Source organism: Mercenaria mercenaria, unplaced genomic scaffold (genome assembly GCF_021730395.1).
Source record: "Mercenaria mercenaria strain notata unplaced genomic scaffold, MADL_Memer_1 contig_3605, whole genome shotgun sequence".
NCBI lineage: Eukaryota > Metazoa > Mollusca > Bivalvia > Venerida > Veneridae > Mercenaria > Mercenaria mercenaria.
In genome coordinates this window covers 12,524-30,705 of record NW_026461761.1, presented here as the reverse complement: position 1 = coordinate 30,705, position 18,182 = coordinate 12,524, and the positions used below count along the sequence as shown (strand labels likewise).

Genomic DNA, 18,182 nt, shown 5'->3' with positions numbered 1-18,182 from the left:
GGCGTTAATTGGGCGTTTTGTGTGAAAAGTTTGAAATGTTACATGACAGTATATATTTGTAAAATATGCTTCTTAAACATATTTAACAATTACATTGGGTAAATAAATCTAGTGTATGGACAAAAAATTTAAGACGTCTATTATAAAATCTGAGGGTATGGATTTTCTGCGGAAATGCACACCCGATCTCGTATTTCTACAACAGATCATAGTTAATTCCTTGCCTCGTTTTCAGTTCAAGTTTCATCTCCATCCAATAACTCTGCATTATGGATGTTTTAGTTGACTTTGCACTAATGAACAGATTCTCAAGTACTGACAGTAGATCCGACTTTGTTTCTGACCGCAAATTACCCAAGCTGGCAAGACCCGGAAATTCATTTTTATTTTTCAATTAATCACAAACATCGTTGTAGAAAATTTACGAAATAAGTCAGGATTATTGCTGAAAAGGCGGCAACATCTCAGAGGATGACGCGTAACCTTCTTGAATGGTTGAGTGTAGTTCTATGTAAAGAAACATGATATCTACCGTGATTAAGTTCTCTAAATGAGATAACAAATATCAGTAGGGTCCAACTTTAGTTCATAATTCCGAAATATGCTGTAACATTTTTTTTTTGCGAACAATGAACTGGTTCTTTTTTTCGGTTAGTGGCTTGACATATTACACAATTTTCTCATATGAAGTGGCAAGAGATATGCTATGTAATCATTGTATGTTCTCTGGTGTGTAAACCACATGTAGTAATTTCATAGACATGGCCTTGTCGCGACATACGACTAGTTGAAACTTCCTTTCCTATCGTAGTAATATTTGAGAGGGCCAAAGACACTGTTCATCCGCTATCTCTAGCAGGTCACAAATAAGCATATTTTTACCTATTACCAGGCAAAGTTTCATACTTTTCACAGAATGTACACAATTCGACCTTTTATATGGACGGATTTCTTGTACTAAGACAGTCAAGGATCAATGATGTGATTCGGCCAAGCATTTCTGTATAACTCTATAGATAAAACTAGACCCGCCCTGTCGGCCATGTGACAAAACAAAATGACTTGAAGGGATTTTTGTAGACGGTCAGCAAAAGAGCATTTCTGTAAAATTATTTAACAAGAGGGTCATGATGAACCTGGATCGCTCACCTGAGTGATATGAACTACATGTAAATGCAAACTGATTCTGATATATTAAGAAAGTAGGTCAGTAGGTCATATTTATAGTCACTGAAAGTCAATTTTAAGATCAGTATGCAAAAATGTACATGTCATCCAAATTTTAAGGCTGTATAAAAAAACAACATGAAAGTGGGTCTGTTGGTCTCATTTATGGTCACTGAAAGCCAGTTTTAAGACTGGTATGCTAAGCTGTACATGTACATGACATATAAATTTTAATGCTTTATCTTAAAACAAGAGGGCCAAGATGGCCCTAGGTTGCTCACCTGAGAAACATACCATAACACTGTAAACATGTTTGACTTAGTGATTTCATGGAAACATATATTTTGGCCAATTTTCATCAAGATTGGACTTAAAATGTGGTCTGTTGAGTTTAAAAAAGCATTTTCTTATATATGACCTAGTGACCAAGGTTTTGATCCTAGATGACCCATATTCAAACTTGACCTAGATTTCATCAAGGCAATCATTCTGACAATATTTCATGAAGAGCAATTAAAAAATACAGCCTCTATCGCATACACAAGGTTTTTATTTGATTTGACCTAGTGACCTTGTTTTTGACCCCAGATGACCCATATATAAATTTGACCTAGATTTTATCAAGGCAATCATTCCGACCAAATTTCATGAAGATCAATTGAAAAATATAGCTTCTATCAGATACAAAAGGTTTTTTTATTTGACCTAGTGACCTAGATTTTGACCCGAGATAACCCATATTCAACCGTGACCTAGATCTTATCAAGGCAATCATTCCGACTAAATTTCATAAAGATCAATGGAAAAATATAGCTTCTATCGCATACACAAGGTTTTTCTTAAAATTGACCTAGTGACCTACTTCTTAATCCCAGATATCCTATATTCAAATTAAGCCTAGATTTTATCAAGGCAATCATTCTGACTAAATTTCATGAAAATCAATTGAAAGATACAGTCTCTATCGCATACACAAGATTTTTCTATGATTTGACCTAGTGACCTAGTTTTTGACCTCAAATGACCTATATTCGAATCCGATCTAGCATTCGTCAAAGCAATCATTCCGATTAAATTTTATGAAGGTCGATCGGAAAATACAGCCCTTATCGCATACATTTGACTTAGGGACCTTGTTTTTGATCCGAGATAACTCATTTTCAAACTCGTCCTAGATTTCATATAGGTTAGAGACCACCAATTGTTTTCCAATAGACTTACTTTGTAACATTATGGCGTGCACGGCCTTCCATACATCGAAACATGTATATCTAATTACAAGTTTTTCAAGAACTATCTTAGTTCTACCAAAATATCGGACGAAAAACATATGAATATTGAAACTTTATTTAAGTAATTTTCGTGTGAATGAGATGACACCCTGTTTACATCACTGACATGGCGGGAGAAATTCGTTTGATAAAACTTTTTTCAATACACAAAAAATGTAGCAAATTTTGTCACAATGTATAATAAAATACTGTAAATGCAGTGAAAAAAAAATCAATTTTGAAAAAATAATCACTTCCTGGGTTTGTTTACATGACTGACCAAGCAGAACGCACAGACGTTACCTTATTCCCAGGTATACACTTACCTCATTCCCAGTAAGTTCCCTGTACTTTTTTGAATTGGTGGTCTCTGACCTCTAGGCAATCATTCTGACCAAAGTTCATGAAGATCAGTTGAAAAATACAACCTCTATCGCATACACAAAGTTTTTCTTTGATTTGACCTGGTTACCTAGTTTTTGATCCAAGATGACTCATTTTCAAACTCGGCCTAGATTGCATCAAGGTAATCATTCTGACCAAATATCATGAAGATCAGTTGAAAAATACAGCCTCTATCGCATGACAGACGACAGACGACAGACAGACGACAGACGACGGACGCCGGACATCGAGCGATCACAAAAACTCACCTGAGCTCAGGTGAGCTAAAACAAGAAAGTAGGTCAGTAGGTCATATTCATGGTCACTGAAATTCAGTTTAAAGATCAGTCTGCAAAACTGTACATGTCTTCCAAATTTCAAGGCTGTATCTTCAAAAACAAGAAAATAGGTCAGCAGATCATATTCATGGTCACTGAAAGTTAATTTTAAGATCGGTATGCAAAACTGTACACGCCATCCAAATTTCAAGACTGTATCTTAAAAAACAAGAAAGTAGGTGCTAAGTTGGTCACATTCATGGTCACTGAAAGTCAGTTTTAAGATCGGTGTACATGACATATAAATTTCAAGGTTGTATCTTAAAAACAAGAAAGTAGGACAGTAGGTCATCATCATGGTCACTGAAATTCAGTTTTAAGATCAGTCTGCAAAACTGTACATGTCATCCAAATTCCAAGGCTGCATTTTAAAAAATAAGAAAATAGGTCAGTAGATCACATTCATGGTTAATGAAAGTCATTTTAATTTCAAGTCTGTAGCTTAAAAAACAAGAAAGTAGGTTAGTAGGTCCACATGACCCAGATTCGAACTCGACCTAAAGACCATCAATGTTAACATTCTGACCAAGTTTCATGAAGATACAGTCTTAAGTGTGGCTTCTAGAGTGTAAACTAGCATTTTCATTGATTTGACCTTGTGACCTAGTTTTTTACCCCACCTAACCCAGATCTAAACTTGACCTAAAGATCATTAAAATTAACATTCTGACCAAGTTTCATTAAGATATGGTCATAAATGTGGCCTCTAGAGTGTTAACTATCTATTTCTTTGATTTGACCTGGTGACCTAGTTTTTGAGTACACCTAACACAGATTTAAACTTGAATTAAAGATCATCAAAATTAATATTCTGACCAAGTTTCATCAAGATATTATTATAAATGTGGCCTGTAGAGTGTTAACATGCTTTTCCTTTGATCTGACCTAGTGAACAAGTTTTTGACCCAACCTAACCCAGATTTAAACTTGGCCTGAAAATAATCAAGATTAATATTCTGACAAAGTTTCATATAGATAGTGTCAAAAATGTGGCGTCTACAGTGTTAACAATATTTTCCTTTGATTTGACATGGTGACATAGTTTCTGTCCCAGATGACCGAATATCAAACTCGTCCAAGAATTTATTGAGAAAAACATTTAACCAAGAGTAATTAAGACTGGGCCAAAACTGGGACCTCTAGAGTGTTAACATTCAAATTGTTGACGACGGACGACGACGACGGACGACTAAAGACGATGAAGAACGACGACGGACATATGGCGATCACAAAAGCCCACCTTGAGCACTTTGAGTTCAGGTGAGCTAAAAACAAGAAAGTAGGTCATTAAGTCACATTCAACATGACCCGGATTCGAACTTGACCTAAAGATTATCATAATTAACGTTCTGACCAAGTTCCATTAAGATATGGTCATAATGTCGCCTCTAGAGTGTTAACTAGCTTTTCCTTTGATTTGCTCTGGTGTCCTAATTTTTGACCCCACATGACCCAGATTATATATTGACCTAAAAATCGTCGACATTAACATTCTGATAAAGTTTCATGAAGATGCAGTCATAAATGTGGCCTCTACAGTGTTAACAATCTTTTCCTTTGATTTGACCAAGTGACCTAGTTTTTAATCCCACATGACCCATATTTGAACTCAACCTAAAAATCATCAAGATAAACATTCTGATTAAATTCCACAGATGTGGCCTTTAGAGTGTTTAAAAGCTTTTCCTTTGATTTGACCTGGTGACCTAGTTTTTGACCCAACCTAATCTAGATTTAAACCTGACCTAAAGATCATCAAGATTAACGGTCTCACAAAGTTTAATTAAGATATAGTCATAAATGCGGCGTATAGAGTGTTAGCTAGCCTTTCATTGATTTCACATGGTGTCTTATTTTTGACCTCACCTAACCCAGATTTTAACTAGACCTAAATATCATTAAGATTAATATTCTGACCAAGATTCATTAAGATATGGTCATAAATGTGGCCTCTAGTGTGTTAACTAGCTTTTCCTTTGATTTGTCCTGGTGACCTAGTTTTACACCAAACATAACCTAAATTCAAACTTGGCCAAAAAATCATCCAGACAAACATTCTGACCAAGTTTCATGAAGATACAGTCATAAACGTGGCCTTTAGAGTGTTAACAAGCTTTTCCTTTGATTTGATCTGGTGACCTAGTTTAACCGTACCTAACTTAGATTAAAACTTGACCTAAAGATCATCATGGTTAACATTTTGACCAAGTTTTATTAAGATTGGGCCAAAATTGTGACCTCTAGTGTGTTAACATTCAAATTGTTGACGATAGACGACGGACGACGGAAGACGACGGACGACAGACACAGGGTGATCAGAAAAGCTTACCTGAGCACGAAGATGAGCGAAAAAAAACGAACCAGCTTTTAGTGAGACTATTTCTTAAAAAATTCCTTTCCGTTGCCATTGAATGGGTGATATTGCCATATAGGGATAATTAAACCTGTCCCTAGAAGCCAAGTTCTTTAATAAAAGTGATTTGTAGAGGGACACCAGAGAAACATTGCTCTCAAATTATTTGAAATTTGAAATTGATTTCAATGACTTGATCTGGTGACCTAGTTTTCACACTTTTGTCCATGTAACAACTTAACAAGGTTAACCTGTTTATTGACCAAGTGACCTAGTTTTTGACCCTCGACCGATATCTTATTGCAGGTAACATTCTGACCAAACATCCAAGCATTTTCACCTCTAGACTTATCAGTCAAGTTGTTGACGACTCGCGACTACGAATAACGGACACAAAGTGATCACAAAAGCTCACCTTGAGCATATTGTGTTCAGTTGAGCTACAACAGTTCGTTAAAAGAAGGAATGTTGTTAGCTCACCAACACCAAAATAACGATAGTCATCATGTTTCCCTAGAATCTGCTGTTGTGTCAGTTTATCATACCCTGGCGTAGCATAATAGTGTAAACTTGTAGTACTTGTATGGTCATGACCATGTTTCATCTCACGTGCTAGCCCAAAATCAATTATCCTTGCATTTAGATTTTGGTCAAGGACAATATTTAAGGATTTAATATCCATGTGTAATATCAGTCCTCTGAAAAAGAAATAAATAACAAATACAGCCTTTGTAATTACATATATTTCATGAATTTAATACAAAAATCTGACAAAAAGAAAAATTCTAAGAATTATAGATTTTGAATGAGACTTGCGATCATTTGCACTGGTTCTCCATAACTATAAAGTTGGGAGAGGTATTAGTTGTTCTTGTACATAAGGAATTATCATAAATGATCACACTGTTTTCTTATAATTTGGGTATGTATTACTAACTGAGTAAAACTGAGAAACTAAAGTGTTTTGTTAATTTCATTTTAAATGAGACTCATAGTTATTCTTTTAATCATGTTCAACTGTAATGTCTGTAATATGGATTGTCGCAATTTGCACACGCAAATTCAGTTAAGTGGTATCCCCCGCCAAACGGAATAAAGGAATCACCGTTAAAAGAACATTCTCCGCCTGCAAAAAATCACAATTAAATGCAACTGAATTACCGTCTTTTTGAAAGCTAATCACCCCTTACTAAATGTTTGATCGAAAATCATTTTTCTATATTTGATAACAATGACCTTAACCCAAGCTAACCAAAATAAAACAAAACCATTGGTCTCTATGAAAACTACTTATTTACCAGGGTTGGCTTCTATTTTCAATAACTATGATCTTAGCCATGACTCAAGCAACCCAAAAATACATCTAATGAAAAAACAATGTGGAAAACCAGAGGTTGCCCTACACGACATAAACGAAAATGTTGTAGGCACGGTTTGATTGAGCATGTTCATGGACGGTAGTGGAAGTGCAAGCTACAGTCCACGCCTTCTAGCCCCGGGTTGAGTAGAACTCAACATATACACATGTTATAAGTACCAGAATGTAATTCAGAGACATAGCCCGCCCGCTTAGTTCAGTAGGGAGAGCGTTGGTCTACGGAACGCGGGGTCGCCAGTTCGATCCTCGGGCGGGCGTATGTTCTCCATGACGATTTGATAAAAGACATTGTGTCTGAAATCATTCGTCCTCCACCTCTGATAATTCATGTGGGGAAGTTAGCAGTTACTTGCGGAGAACAGGTTTATACTGGTACAGAATCCAGGACCACTGGTTAGGTTAACTGCCCGCTGTTACATGACTGAAATACTGTTGAAAACGGCGTTAAACCCAAAACAAACAAATAAATTAGAGACATCCGCAGATGTATTCATACGACAATGCACATGGAAGATTAAATTATGCACAGAGTGCAATACCATGAAAAGCGGCGTATGGTCCCCAGATAAAATAATGGATTTGCCCTAAACGAGAACACAATAAGCAGAACTGAACAAAGTGGTTACAGAAACTGCCAGAAGACAAAATTAACAAGAGATCAAAGGCTGATCTTGGCGCCCGATATTATGCCATGTTTGAATATTCCAAATTTCAAGACTAGCTAAAGGTCAAAGTCAAGGTCAAAGTTCAAAACTGTGTATGTGGTCCATGCATGCGGTCCAAATGTGAAAGCTTTAGCTTGAGAAATGTGAAAGTAGGTCACTAGATCAATTTCAATGTCAAAGTTCATTTCGGTACACAAAACCATGCATGTGCTTCAATTTTGAAGTTTGTAGCTTGAGAAATGTGGAAGTATGTCACTAGGTCAATCTCAAGGTCAAAGTTCGTTTTGGTACACAAAACTTTGCAAGTGGTTCAAATTTGAAGGCTGTAGCTCGAGAAATGTGAAAGTAGGGCACTAGGTCAAAATCAAGGTCAAATTTATTTCGGAACACAAAGCTATGCATGTTGTCCAAATGTGAAGCCTGTACCTTCAAAAATGTGAAAGTAGGTCACTAGGTTAATGTCAAGGTCAAAGTTTATTTTGGTACACAAACCGATGCATGTGGTCAAAATTTGAAGGCTGAAGCTACAGAAATGTGAAAGTAGATCACTAGGTCACAATAAATGTCACAGTTCATTTCAGCACAAAACTATGCATGTGGTCCAAATTTGAAGGTTGTAAGTTGTTGTTTAAATGTTGTAGGTTATGGACAAGAAGATATTTAAGGTTTTTCTCTATATATGTCTATATAAACCATGTGATCCCCGGGGCGGGGCCAAATTTGACCCTAGGGGATAATTTAAACAAACTTGGTAGAGAACCACTAGATGATGCTACATTACAAATATCAAAGCCCTAGATTTTGTGGTTTTTCAAAGTTTTTCCCTATATAATTCTATTTAAATCATGTGACCCCCCTGGGTGGGGCCATATTTTACCCCAGCGGAGTAATTTGAACAATCTTAGTAGAGGACCAATAGATGATGTCACATACAAAATATCAAAGTCCTAGGCCCTGTGGATTTGGACAAGAAGATTTTCAAAGTTATCCCCTGTATTAGTCTATATAAACCATGTGACCCCAGGGCGGGGCCATATTTGACCATAGGGAAACGATTTGGACAAACTTGGTAGAGGACAACTAGATGATGCTACATACATTGACTATCGCCTCCATGCACGCTTCTTTAATTCAAAGTTTAATTGCAATACTCTATTCTTTACAGACGTTATTGAACAGAAACAATTTTCTATATTAATTAACAGCGACCCCACTGACCAGAAAGCATGCTGAAAAACACTTTTAAAGAAAGCTCAGAACATGTCATAGCAACACATAGACTTAACAATGACATTAAATTTGCAAAGAAATACCCTATATAGTAAACATTACATAAGTACTAAGAGCCATAATTCATATGTTCCTCAAGCAATTCACCTGAAACTGGTAGGGCTAAATTTCCATATTACATTTAAAATTATTATTAAGTTTTATCAAAATTCTTCAAATTGTCTCTGAGATACATAATGACTCCGGACGGACAGATACTATTAGTTAAATAATATATAGTACAAAGTTGTGTTTTCAAGCATTCTGTCTCACACTTTCAGGGTCGTATTTATCTACAGCATTCAACTTTTCTACAATGTATTATTGAAATTCATTTAACCACATCTGAGGTATGACTCCAGATGCACAGAAAATTGACTATTTATGTACCATATATGTAAGAACAAAGGAGGGGGGGGGGGGGGGGGGGTAAATCTTTGTCCTACCCGCCCGCTTAGCTCAATAGGTAGAGCGTCGGTCTACGGATCGCGGGGTCGTGAGTTCGATCCTCGGGCGGGGCGTATGTTCTCTCTGACGATTTGATAAAACACACTGTGTCTGAAATCATTCGTCCTTCTCCTCTGATTCATGTGGGGAAGTTGGCAGTTACTTGCGGAGAACAGGTTTGTACTGGTACAAAATCAAGGAACACCGGTTAGGTTAACTGTCCGCCGTTACATGACTGAAATACTGTTGAAAAACGGCGTTAAACCAAAAACAAACAAACACAAAAATCTTATCCTCTTCAAGCTATCCAACTGAAAATTGCAGGGACACATTTCGTTACCAGTGTTAACATTTCTACCATGTTTTATTAAAATACTACTAACAATGTCTTATATATATGAGTGCAGACGGACAGAAATTGGAAATAAAAACACTATACATGTATATATATATAACATATCAACATGTACAAAGGCCAATTAATCTCGTCTTATTGATGCAATCTGACGGAAACTTGTAGGGTGGCATTTCCTTAAATTAGTTATTATTTCTACCAAGTTTGATTTAAATACTCCAAACCATGTTACAGATATGACTTCGGACGGGACGGACAACTCTGAAACTACAATCTACCAGCTGCAAACCCAATAGATCATATAGAACGAATCAACGCATGGAATTATTTAATGACAGGACCAAAATGTCGCTAAGTCGCTCACCTGACCATAACTACTTGAACTTGAATATATGTACGATTTACTGAACCACAAATGGTAACAACTGTGTTTTCCAAATACAAGAGGGCCCTGAATGCCCTGTATCACTCAAAAGACATAAATCTTACCTTAGATAACCTTGTATCTAATTTTGCTTAGATTTCATAGAGACAAATGTTTTTGACCAGGTTTTATGTAAATCAGGTAGATCTTTAACTAAGTTTTTCAACCTAGTGACATCGTTTGTGACATCAGGTATCCCACTTTTGGATATAACCTAAATTTCATACAGACAAATATTCTGACTAAGATGATGTTCAAGTTGGAAAAGTGGCATCCAAAGTGTTTTTCTATGATTTTATCTAATGACCTAATTTTTTCCAAAGTTATCAAGTTACAACCTTTCAAAACTTTTGAAATGACAAACATTCCTACAAAGTCTCATGAAGATCAGATAGAAAATGTGCATTTCTGGGTATTAACAATGTCTGTCTATGATTTGACCTAGTGGCCTTTGTTTTGACCTAGATATCACAGTATCGAATTTGACCTAGATATCATTGAGACAAACATTCTGAAAAGGTTTTATAAAGATCAAGTACAAGATGTGTTTCTATGATTTTACCTAGTGACCCAGTTTAAAACGTCAGGTTACAAAGTTTTGAGCTTGATCTAGATTTTAAAGACAAACATTCTGATAAAGCTTAAAGATGATCAGATGGAAAATGTGGCCTCTAGAGTGTTAACAAGGTTTTTCTATGGTTTAAACTAGTGACCGAGTTTAAGATCATGGGTTATCTAGTTTTGAACTTCACCTACATTTTATAGAGACAAACAGTCTGACAAAGAATTTTGATGATCAAGTAGAAAATGTGGTATCTAGAATGTTTACAATTGTTTTATAATTTGACAAAGCGAACTTGTTTCTGACCTCATTTAAGGTGGAATGCGCCTATTTTGAAGTTCTTGGGTTCCGTTTCGAAATTTTGTTTCATATAAAATTCAGCATATTCCTCATATAATACGTATTTTACATTTTTGATATTTCTGTAACTTTTTTCTCTGCAAACCTTCAAACACGACCATTGACGTCCATTTTTGATGAACCATGATTTCACGTCTGTCAGACTGTTTTCGTAAATCGTTCTATTCAGATAACAAGTCTCGATTTGCTTGTTTCTTATCATATTTTCATTTAAAAATGTCTTTGAAATGGTGTTTAATTTGTGGAGATCATGTTAACGTTGAAGTCGATATTTACGTTAAAGTGACGTCAGAGCGACAAATATGACGTTTAGTTTTGAAGAAAAAATTTGCGTTAATCTTGACCCATGTAAAACCCAAACGATAGAATTTGACAAAAAACTGACATGATTATGAAAACTTTATTTCCTGTCGAATGAAGGAATAAAATTATGGGGTCACCGAATTCATTTGCACGTAAAATTGCATTACGTTACCCCTACCCCCAAATCACAACATAGCTTAGTTTGGATGTTTTTTTCTGATTTATCTCTTTTCAAATCTTAGAATTTTACATTCTCATTCATCAGTTGTTCACTACAGGCGTGAAACGTATCTTGGAACGTAAGAAAGAGGGTTTTCTTTTCAAAAGAGGTCATTATTTGTAAAACTGGCGACTTCATTGCAAAATGGATTCAATGCAGAATGTATAACATACGGCAATACGATAACTTTGCTTATAATGTTATTTTTGAAAGTCGTTTTAAATATATTTTCTATATGATAAAGTTTATTTTTTCATATTTTTCTTATTCAAAGTACCAGTAAACATGTTCCGTTGTAAAACATTGCTAACATGAAGAATATTTGCATGTGCAATTGTGTATATTGTTCGGAGTTTCCACACTTGAAACACAAACAGAAAGCATCTACCCGCTCCACGCATATGTTCACATAATCTGACAGCGGAATTTGGTTTTACAGGTCAGAGTCAATGTTTAATTATTTTGAAATTATTTGAAATAAATCATTACTTGTTGTTCCTTCTCAAGGGAAGGAACACTTATGGTGAACATGTCACACTTCAATGAGCAGGTATTGGGTACAAGAATATCGTCAAAGGCATCCGAATACACGTAGGGCGCCGCCATCTTGCACTCATGCATTTTCATTACAAATAGCCTCTATGCCAATGTGTGTTTACGCATATTAAGTCCATCTTTAGTGAAATACAAGATTTAGCTTACCAAAAGGTTCCTTCTAGCGCATATAAAATATTCTTTTTAAAGGATATTGTTTTAGCATAATGCTACAAATGTTTAATGTTTAATGCAATGAGAAAAAATATGTGCTGTCATTATTGGTGCAAACTTAATTAAGAACTAATCTAAGTATTAACAGTTTTATCATAACCCAAAATTGTTTTTTTAATATAAGCAAGTGCAGTACATATTCTGTTATTTGGAAGCATTTGTCTTGCAGTCTGTGTTCCGGATATTTTCATCACGCGACTACACCAGCGAGTACCTGCACACTTAACACAAAGAAATTTAATACATGCATTTACGATTCGAAAAACAAACCAGGAAGAGTAAAAAAGTACGCAAAAGAAAGCACCTGCAAATCTGAAACGTTAGAAGCTAAAAAAATCACGTGACCAGGGACAATTTCATTACGTAAATTTTTTTTTGACGGGAGTCTATTTTTAAATGATGCATATTCATATTCATTTCATTAATCTCGATTCTTTACTATAATATATTCAATTGAGGAGTTACATGATTTAAACTTTATTATTGTGTCTTGTTGTTCTGTTATTTTAGTAATTGTATTGCACTATAAAGACTGAAATAAAGATTGATTATGCGTAAACACATATTGGGCTACAGGCTATTTGTAATGAATATGCATGAGTCCAAGATGGCGGCGCCCTACGGGAAATCGGATTCCTTTGATGATACCCTTGCATCCATAACATGCTCAGTCAAGTGTGACATGTTCACCATAAGTGTTCCTTCTCTTGAGAAGGAACAATAACTACGTAATGATAGACCTACAAGAAACAATAATATAGTTTAAACCATCTTACTCCTAAATCTAACATGTCATAATGTGGAATCGAGATTAATGAAATGAATATGCATCATCTAAAAATAGACTACCGCCCATAAAATATTGTTTTGTTCACTGTATCATATCAACATTTTTATTTTGACGTTAAGTATTACTATCAAAACATACAGTACTGTACTTATAAAGTAATTCGAGGTTTTCTCGCTTGTAAACTTCAAGTCGTCTGTTAATGCTATTTGCACGCTACGCACTTTCACCGTATTATAATTTGTTATACCGTACTAAATTAAGACTATTTCAATTACTTCCCTTGTTTTTATCCAGAACTTTATAATCCCATATCTTTGGCTTTATTGGGCTATAACATATTTCGAACGTTGTAATTATATGCCTTTTAATAGGTTGTTATGTGAGATTCAAGCTGTAAACTTTTTGTAAGCATTTTCCCAAACCTATTAGATTGTTGTTGCCGACTTATACATAATCTCTTTTTCTTTTGTATGAAAGGAAGCAGTGTTTATTCACAGTCCCAGACGGCTACATTCCGTTCTTGAGCTGGATGTTTTGTGTAAAAGGGACCAGTGTTTAATCACGGTCCCAGTCGGCTATATTCCGTTCGTGAGCTGGATGTATCAGTCATGCGCTGCTTTAAGGGCGTTTCACAATTCTGGTAGCACTTTCCTGTCCAGCGCATCGCATATGTGAAACTTTCACTTTTCTTTATTTAGTTGGTCGTATTAGTCTTTTCCCATCCACGTTCATGTGCATTTACAAAGAGGCAGAAGGACGGCCAAATTCCGATCTTTGCCACTAGGGAAGGTTCCAACAGTGGATTCCCGAGATTTTGATAGATGGTCTTTATTATCTATTGTCGGCTAATAAGTTTGGTTCTTTTTCGGCGAATGCCGTTATAAGAACGAATTCGTGACCATGACCGACCCATGTCACGTGACTTCAGTTTGCAAATCAAACTACTTGATAATGCATTATAGATAATTTATCAAAATGAAAGATTTATGTAACTCTCTGCCTGATTGGACGAGAGTGTCAATTTGTTTCACACTGCTTATTGTGCTACGCTGAGTGAAATGTAGACAAAGCGTTTATCCTAAACGATGCTGTTCACAGTTTTAAAGCTAACTTTCGCTCAGTATATTTAGCAAGAATATTGATATATCTCAAAATGATAAGTAAGTTTAATAAATATGATAAAAACCTGTTCAAATACCAACATATATCAAATTAAAGAAAGAGCTGAATACGGTCTGCGCATCACATGAATAAGGGTGTGATAAGAGTCTTCTATGTAGAGAAGTGCTTTTCAAAAGATTTTCCTTGTTACAATTGTCGTCTGTATATGAAAAGGTTTCTTGCTTTTGTGACTTATTCAGATTGCATATTAAAATGAGTATTTGTGAAAAATTAAAAGAGAACCATTTAAATTGTTAAAGTGCGGTGTTTAGTTTTGCAATTTGAAAAATGTTAGATGAAAGATGAATGTTAGATGAAAATCTCATAAACTTCTTTTCTTATTACAATTCGCCGACCATCTTTTTTAAAGATATTTCTTGTTTATTGGCTGGATTTTACTTTTTAGTTTGTTTCTTTCTTTATTGGCTGGATTTTTGAGTCAATGGATATACCCAGAGTCAAATCTAGGGAACAGTAACCGCCCCTTTATATCACAACGGGTCAGGCAAAGTTCAAATCCTAGTGGGACATGGTTCACATACCGAACACTGGTTGAACTCGAGAGATGGAATCATTCTGTCTTAAGGGATCGGCTGGTGCGAGGTCATATACCCATTCAGTTTGACCGGTGTGCCCTAACCGACCACGCACGGACTAAGCCACTTACTTGACCTTTGACAATAAGGAACTTAAAACGGTTAAAATTTTTCGCTGGTCACGTGATTTTTTTAGCTTCAAATATTTCAATATACAATTTGCATATGTTGAATTTCATGTTCCTTTTGCGTACTTATTTACCCGTTCAGATCTGTTTTTTGCGTTTCGTAAATGCATATATGAAATTTTTGTGTGTATATTTATGCAGTTGTTCTCACGTGTAAGTCACGTGACGAAAACATCCGACATTGATTCAGACTTCAAATCATGCATACACAGACTGTTTTGGGGAATATTCATTAGTTCATTCAGTGCTTTTGAACGTTTATCAGCGCTTTTGAACGTTCATTTTTAAGATGGAAAGAGCGCTATAAAAATCTGGTAAATGAAAATAATAATAAAGGTCATGTAAACAACATCGGCCAGGGAATGTACAATTATTGCAGTCGCTGCGATTGTTTGTGGTTGTGTTTCTATCCTACCTATGAATTCCTTTCTCTTTCATCCTTGGCCAAACCGTTAAGTTCGCTGACTTTGAATTACCTGCTCCTCACTGGAACTGGTTCCTATCTTGCTTTGGGCGTAGTTTTCTTCATGTGAAGAGGTCATCCAGTTGGCTTACAGAAGATAGGTAGTACTACCCATATGCCCGCCCATGACACCTATGCTTCTAATGTTGTAACGTTAAACCCAATAACAATAATTAAAATGAAAATGTAACAAGTAAAAAAAAAAGCAAACAAAAGTGGTAGCAGTTTCATGAAGAAAAATATACACAATTTCTGACTATTGAAGTGTGCAAAAAGGGATGTGAGCACTTGTGTTAAAGGCCATTAATGTTTTACTTTTTTGTTATCTCCATGTAACAGAATATAAACAGAGAGAGTGGTACTGTTATTAGTACCCAATGCTTCTAAATAGCATGGAGTGCACTGCACTTGCTTATGATTTAAAGAGAAAAACCCTACTTTGAATGAATTATGAAAAAAATCAGAATACTAACTTTTATTAAGTAAAATAAATTTAAATATTTCTAAAATAGTTAAGAATGCACCTAAACTAACAAAACACATTTTTCATCATTGTTTTATTAAACATCCGTTACGGTAGCATGATGCTAAAAACAGATCCCTTAAAAGGAATACTGTAAAATCATTTAATTTCGTGGGCATGAAATTTCGTGGTTTTAGTCAAAACGGCAATTTCGTGGGGATATGAATTCGTGGATTTCAATTTTTGAACATAAAATGAATGGGAATTTTACATGTTCGTTGGCATTAAATTTCGTGGATTGACGCAACCACGAAATCCACGAAAATTAGTCCCCCACGAATATTAATGATTTCACAGTATTTAATATGCGCTAGAAGGAGCCTGGTCAGCTAAATCTTGTACAAGTTCAGTATTCATGATATAAGAGAGGTTTCGTTGAGTCAAAGCGAGTGTCAATCACAACCGCTGTTTTCTTTCTTTCTTTTACTTCATCCGCTTAGCTCTGTAGAAGGAGCGTAGATCTATGAATCGTAAGTTCGGTCCCCGGGTAGGGCGTGACGATTTGATAAAAGGCACGTCTTCTAAATCATTCGTCCTCCATCTCTGATTTATGTTGTGAACATGGAAGTTATTTGTTGAGAATACAGAACCTAGGAAAACTGGTTAGGTTAACTGCCCGCAGTAACATAGAAAACAGACACGTATCTTCGGAGAGGTAAAACCTCTTTGTAAAGCATGGTGTTTCTATCTAGCCAAGTTGCAATATAAATCAATAAATCAGAGCAACACCCTTCGTACAACAAATATACTGTTTTCCCGCGGTTATTCACAGAAGATGCATTTTATTCCGACTACTCTCCAAGCAATCGAAATATTTCCAAAAACTTGTAATAAAGTTAGATAAATTAATAATGTTTACTCAAACATGATTTTATAATTACAAAAAGGCTTTCTCAATTTTCTAAAGTTGTATTAGCACTTTTTTCCGAGTTATGTGATATGTTAAAATTATTATTTCTCATTTTCTTCTACGTTTTACTTTTTTCGTACTGTGCCGAGGTTTGCTAAGTTCTGTTTACCCCAGTATTATTTTCTGAAGACTGGTTGTCGTTCGAATCTGCTTCATTTAGAAGACACCTATTAACTAATAAGATATTTATGTAGGGATAACGCATGTTTTTTCGTGTTATAACATCTGTAGAATCCCGAGGAATTGGTTGGTACCCGAGCCTTGTAGGGCGAGGGTACCAACGATTCCCGAGGGATTCTGAAGATGTTATAACACGAAAAGAGCATGCGCTAAAGCTATTCTAGCATAAAACGTGTAAAAACCAAGTAAATGAATATATTGTCCCTCAACATCATTAAATTTCCATGAAATGCGCTGTAAAGTCTACGTTTTCTTTTCACGCTGACGTCACTTTCTTTTGAATTATCCGTTTTGGGCCCGTAATCCTTTCACACTTTGCCGAGGAACGCGCATATATAAAAAGATGTTATAACAGCACGTGAGCGCGAGAATTTCTATGTTAACACACGTTTTTTCTCCTGTTAAAACACCCCCGAAAAATGACAAGAACAGCAGTTTTATGCTAGAATGATATATATGTATAATGTAGGCCTATATTTATTAGATGCATAAAATTCTTTATGTAGCAATTTTTTCGTTTGGGTTTTACATGGGAAAAGATTAAAGCAAACTTTTTATTCAAAACTAAACGTCATATATGTCGCTCTAACGTCACTTTAACGTAAATATCGACTTCAACGTTAAAATGGTCTCCACAAATTTTACACCATTTTAAAATGAAAATATGATGAGTAACAAGCAAATCGATACTTGTTGACTGAACAGAACGATTTACAAAAACAGTCTGACGGACGTGAAATCATGGTTCATCAAAAATGGACGTCAATGGTCGTGTTTGAAGGTTTGCAGCGAGAAAAGTAACAGAAATATCAAAAATGTAAAATACGCATTATGTGTGGAATATGTTGAATTTCATATTAAACAAAATTTCGAAACGGAACCCAAGAACTTCAAATTAGGCGCATTCCACCTTAACCCAGTTTTAAAAATGATATATATTTCATAGTGGCAAACCTTCTGAAAAAACTTTAAGAAAATCAAACAGCAAAAGTGGCCTCTAGATTGTTTACACGGTTTTTCTTTGATTTGACATAGTGACCTAGCTTTTGACCTCAGATAAGCCATTTTAGTACTGTCCTAGATTTCACAGCGTAAAAAACTCTGGCAAAGTTTCAGGAGATAAAAATGTGGTGTCTAGAGTGTTAACAAGGTTTCTTCAGTTATTTT

The 18,182-nt window shown here is 35.4% G+C and overlaps 1 protein-coding gene across 1 annotated transcript in view; it reads right to left on the bottom strand.

The window, feature by feature from the left end:
* Positions 1–18,182, bottom strand: part of LOC123534596 (uncharacterized) — a 59,957-nt gene that overhangs the window by 31,891 nt on the left and 9,884 nt on the right. The window contains exon 4 of the mRNA XM_053534349.1: positions 5,994–6,211. Coding sequence (XP_053390324.1) covers positions 5,994–6,211 — 218 coding nt within the window. The remainder of the gene's footprint in view (positions 1–5,993; positions 6,212–18,182) is intronic.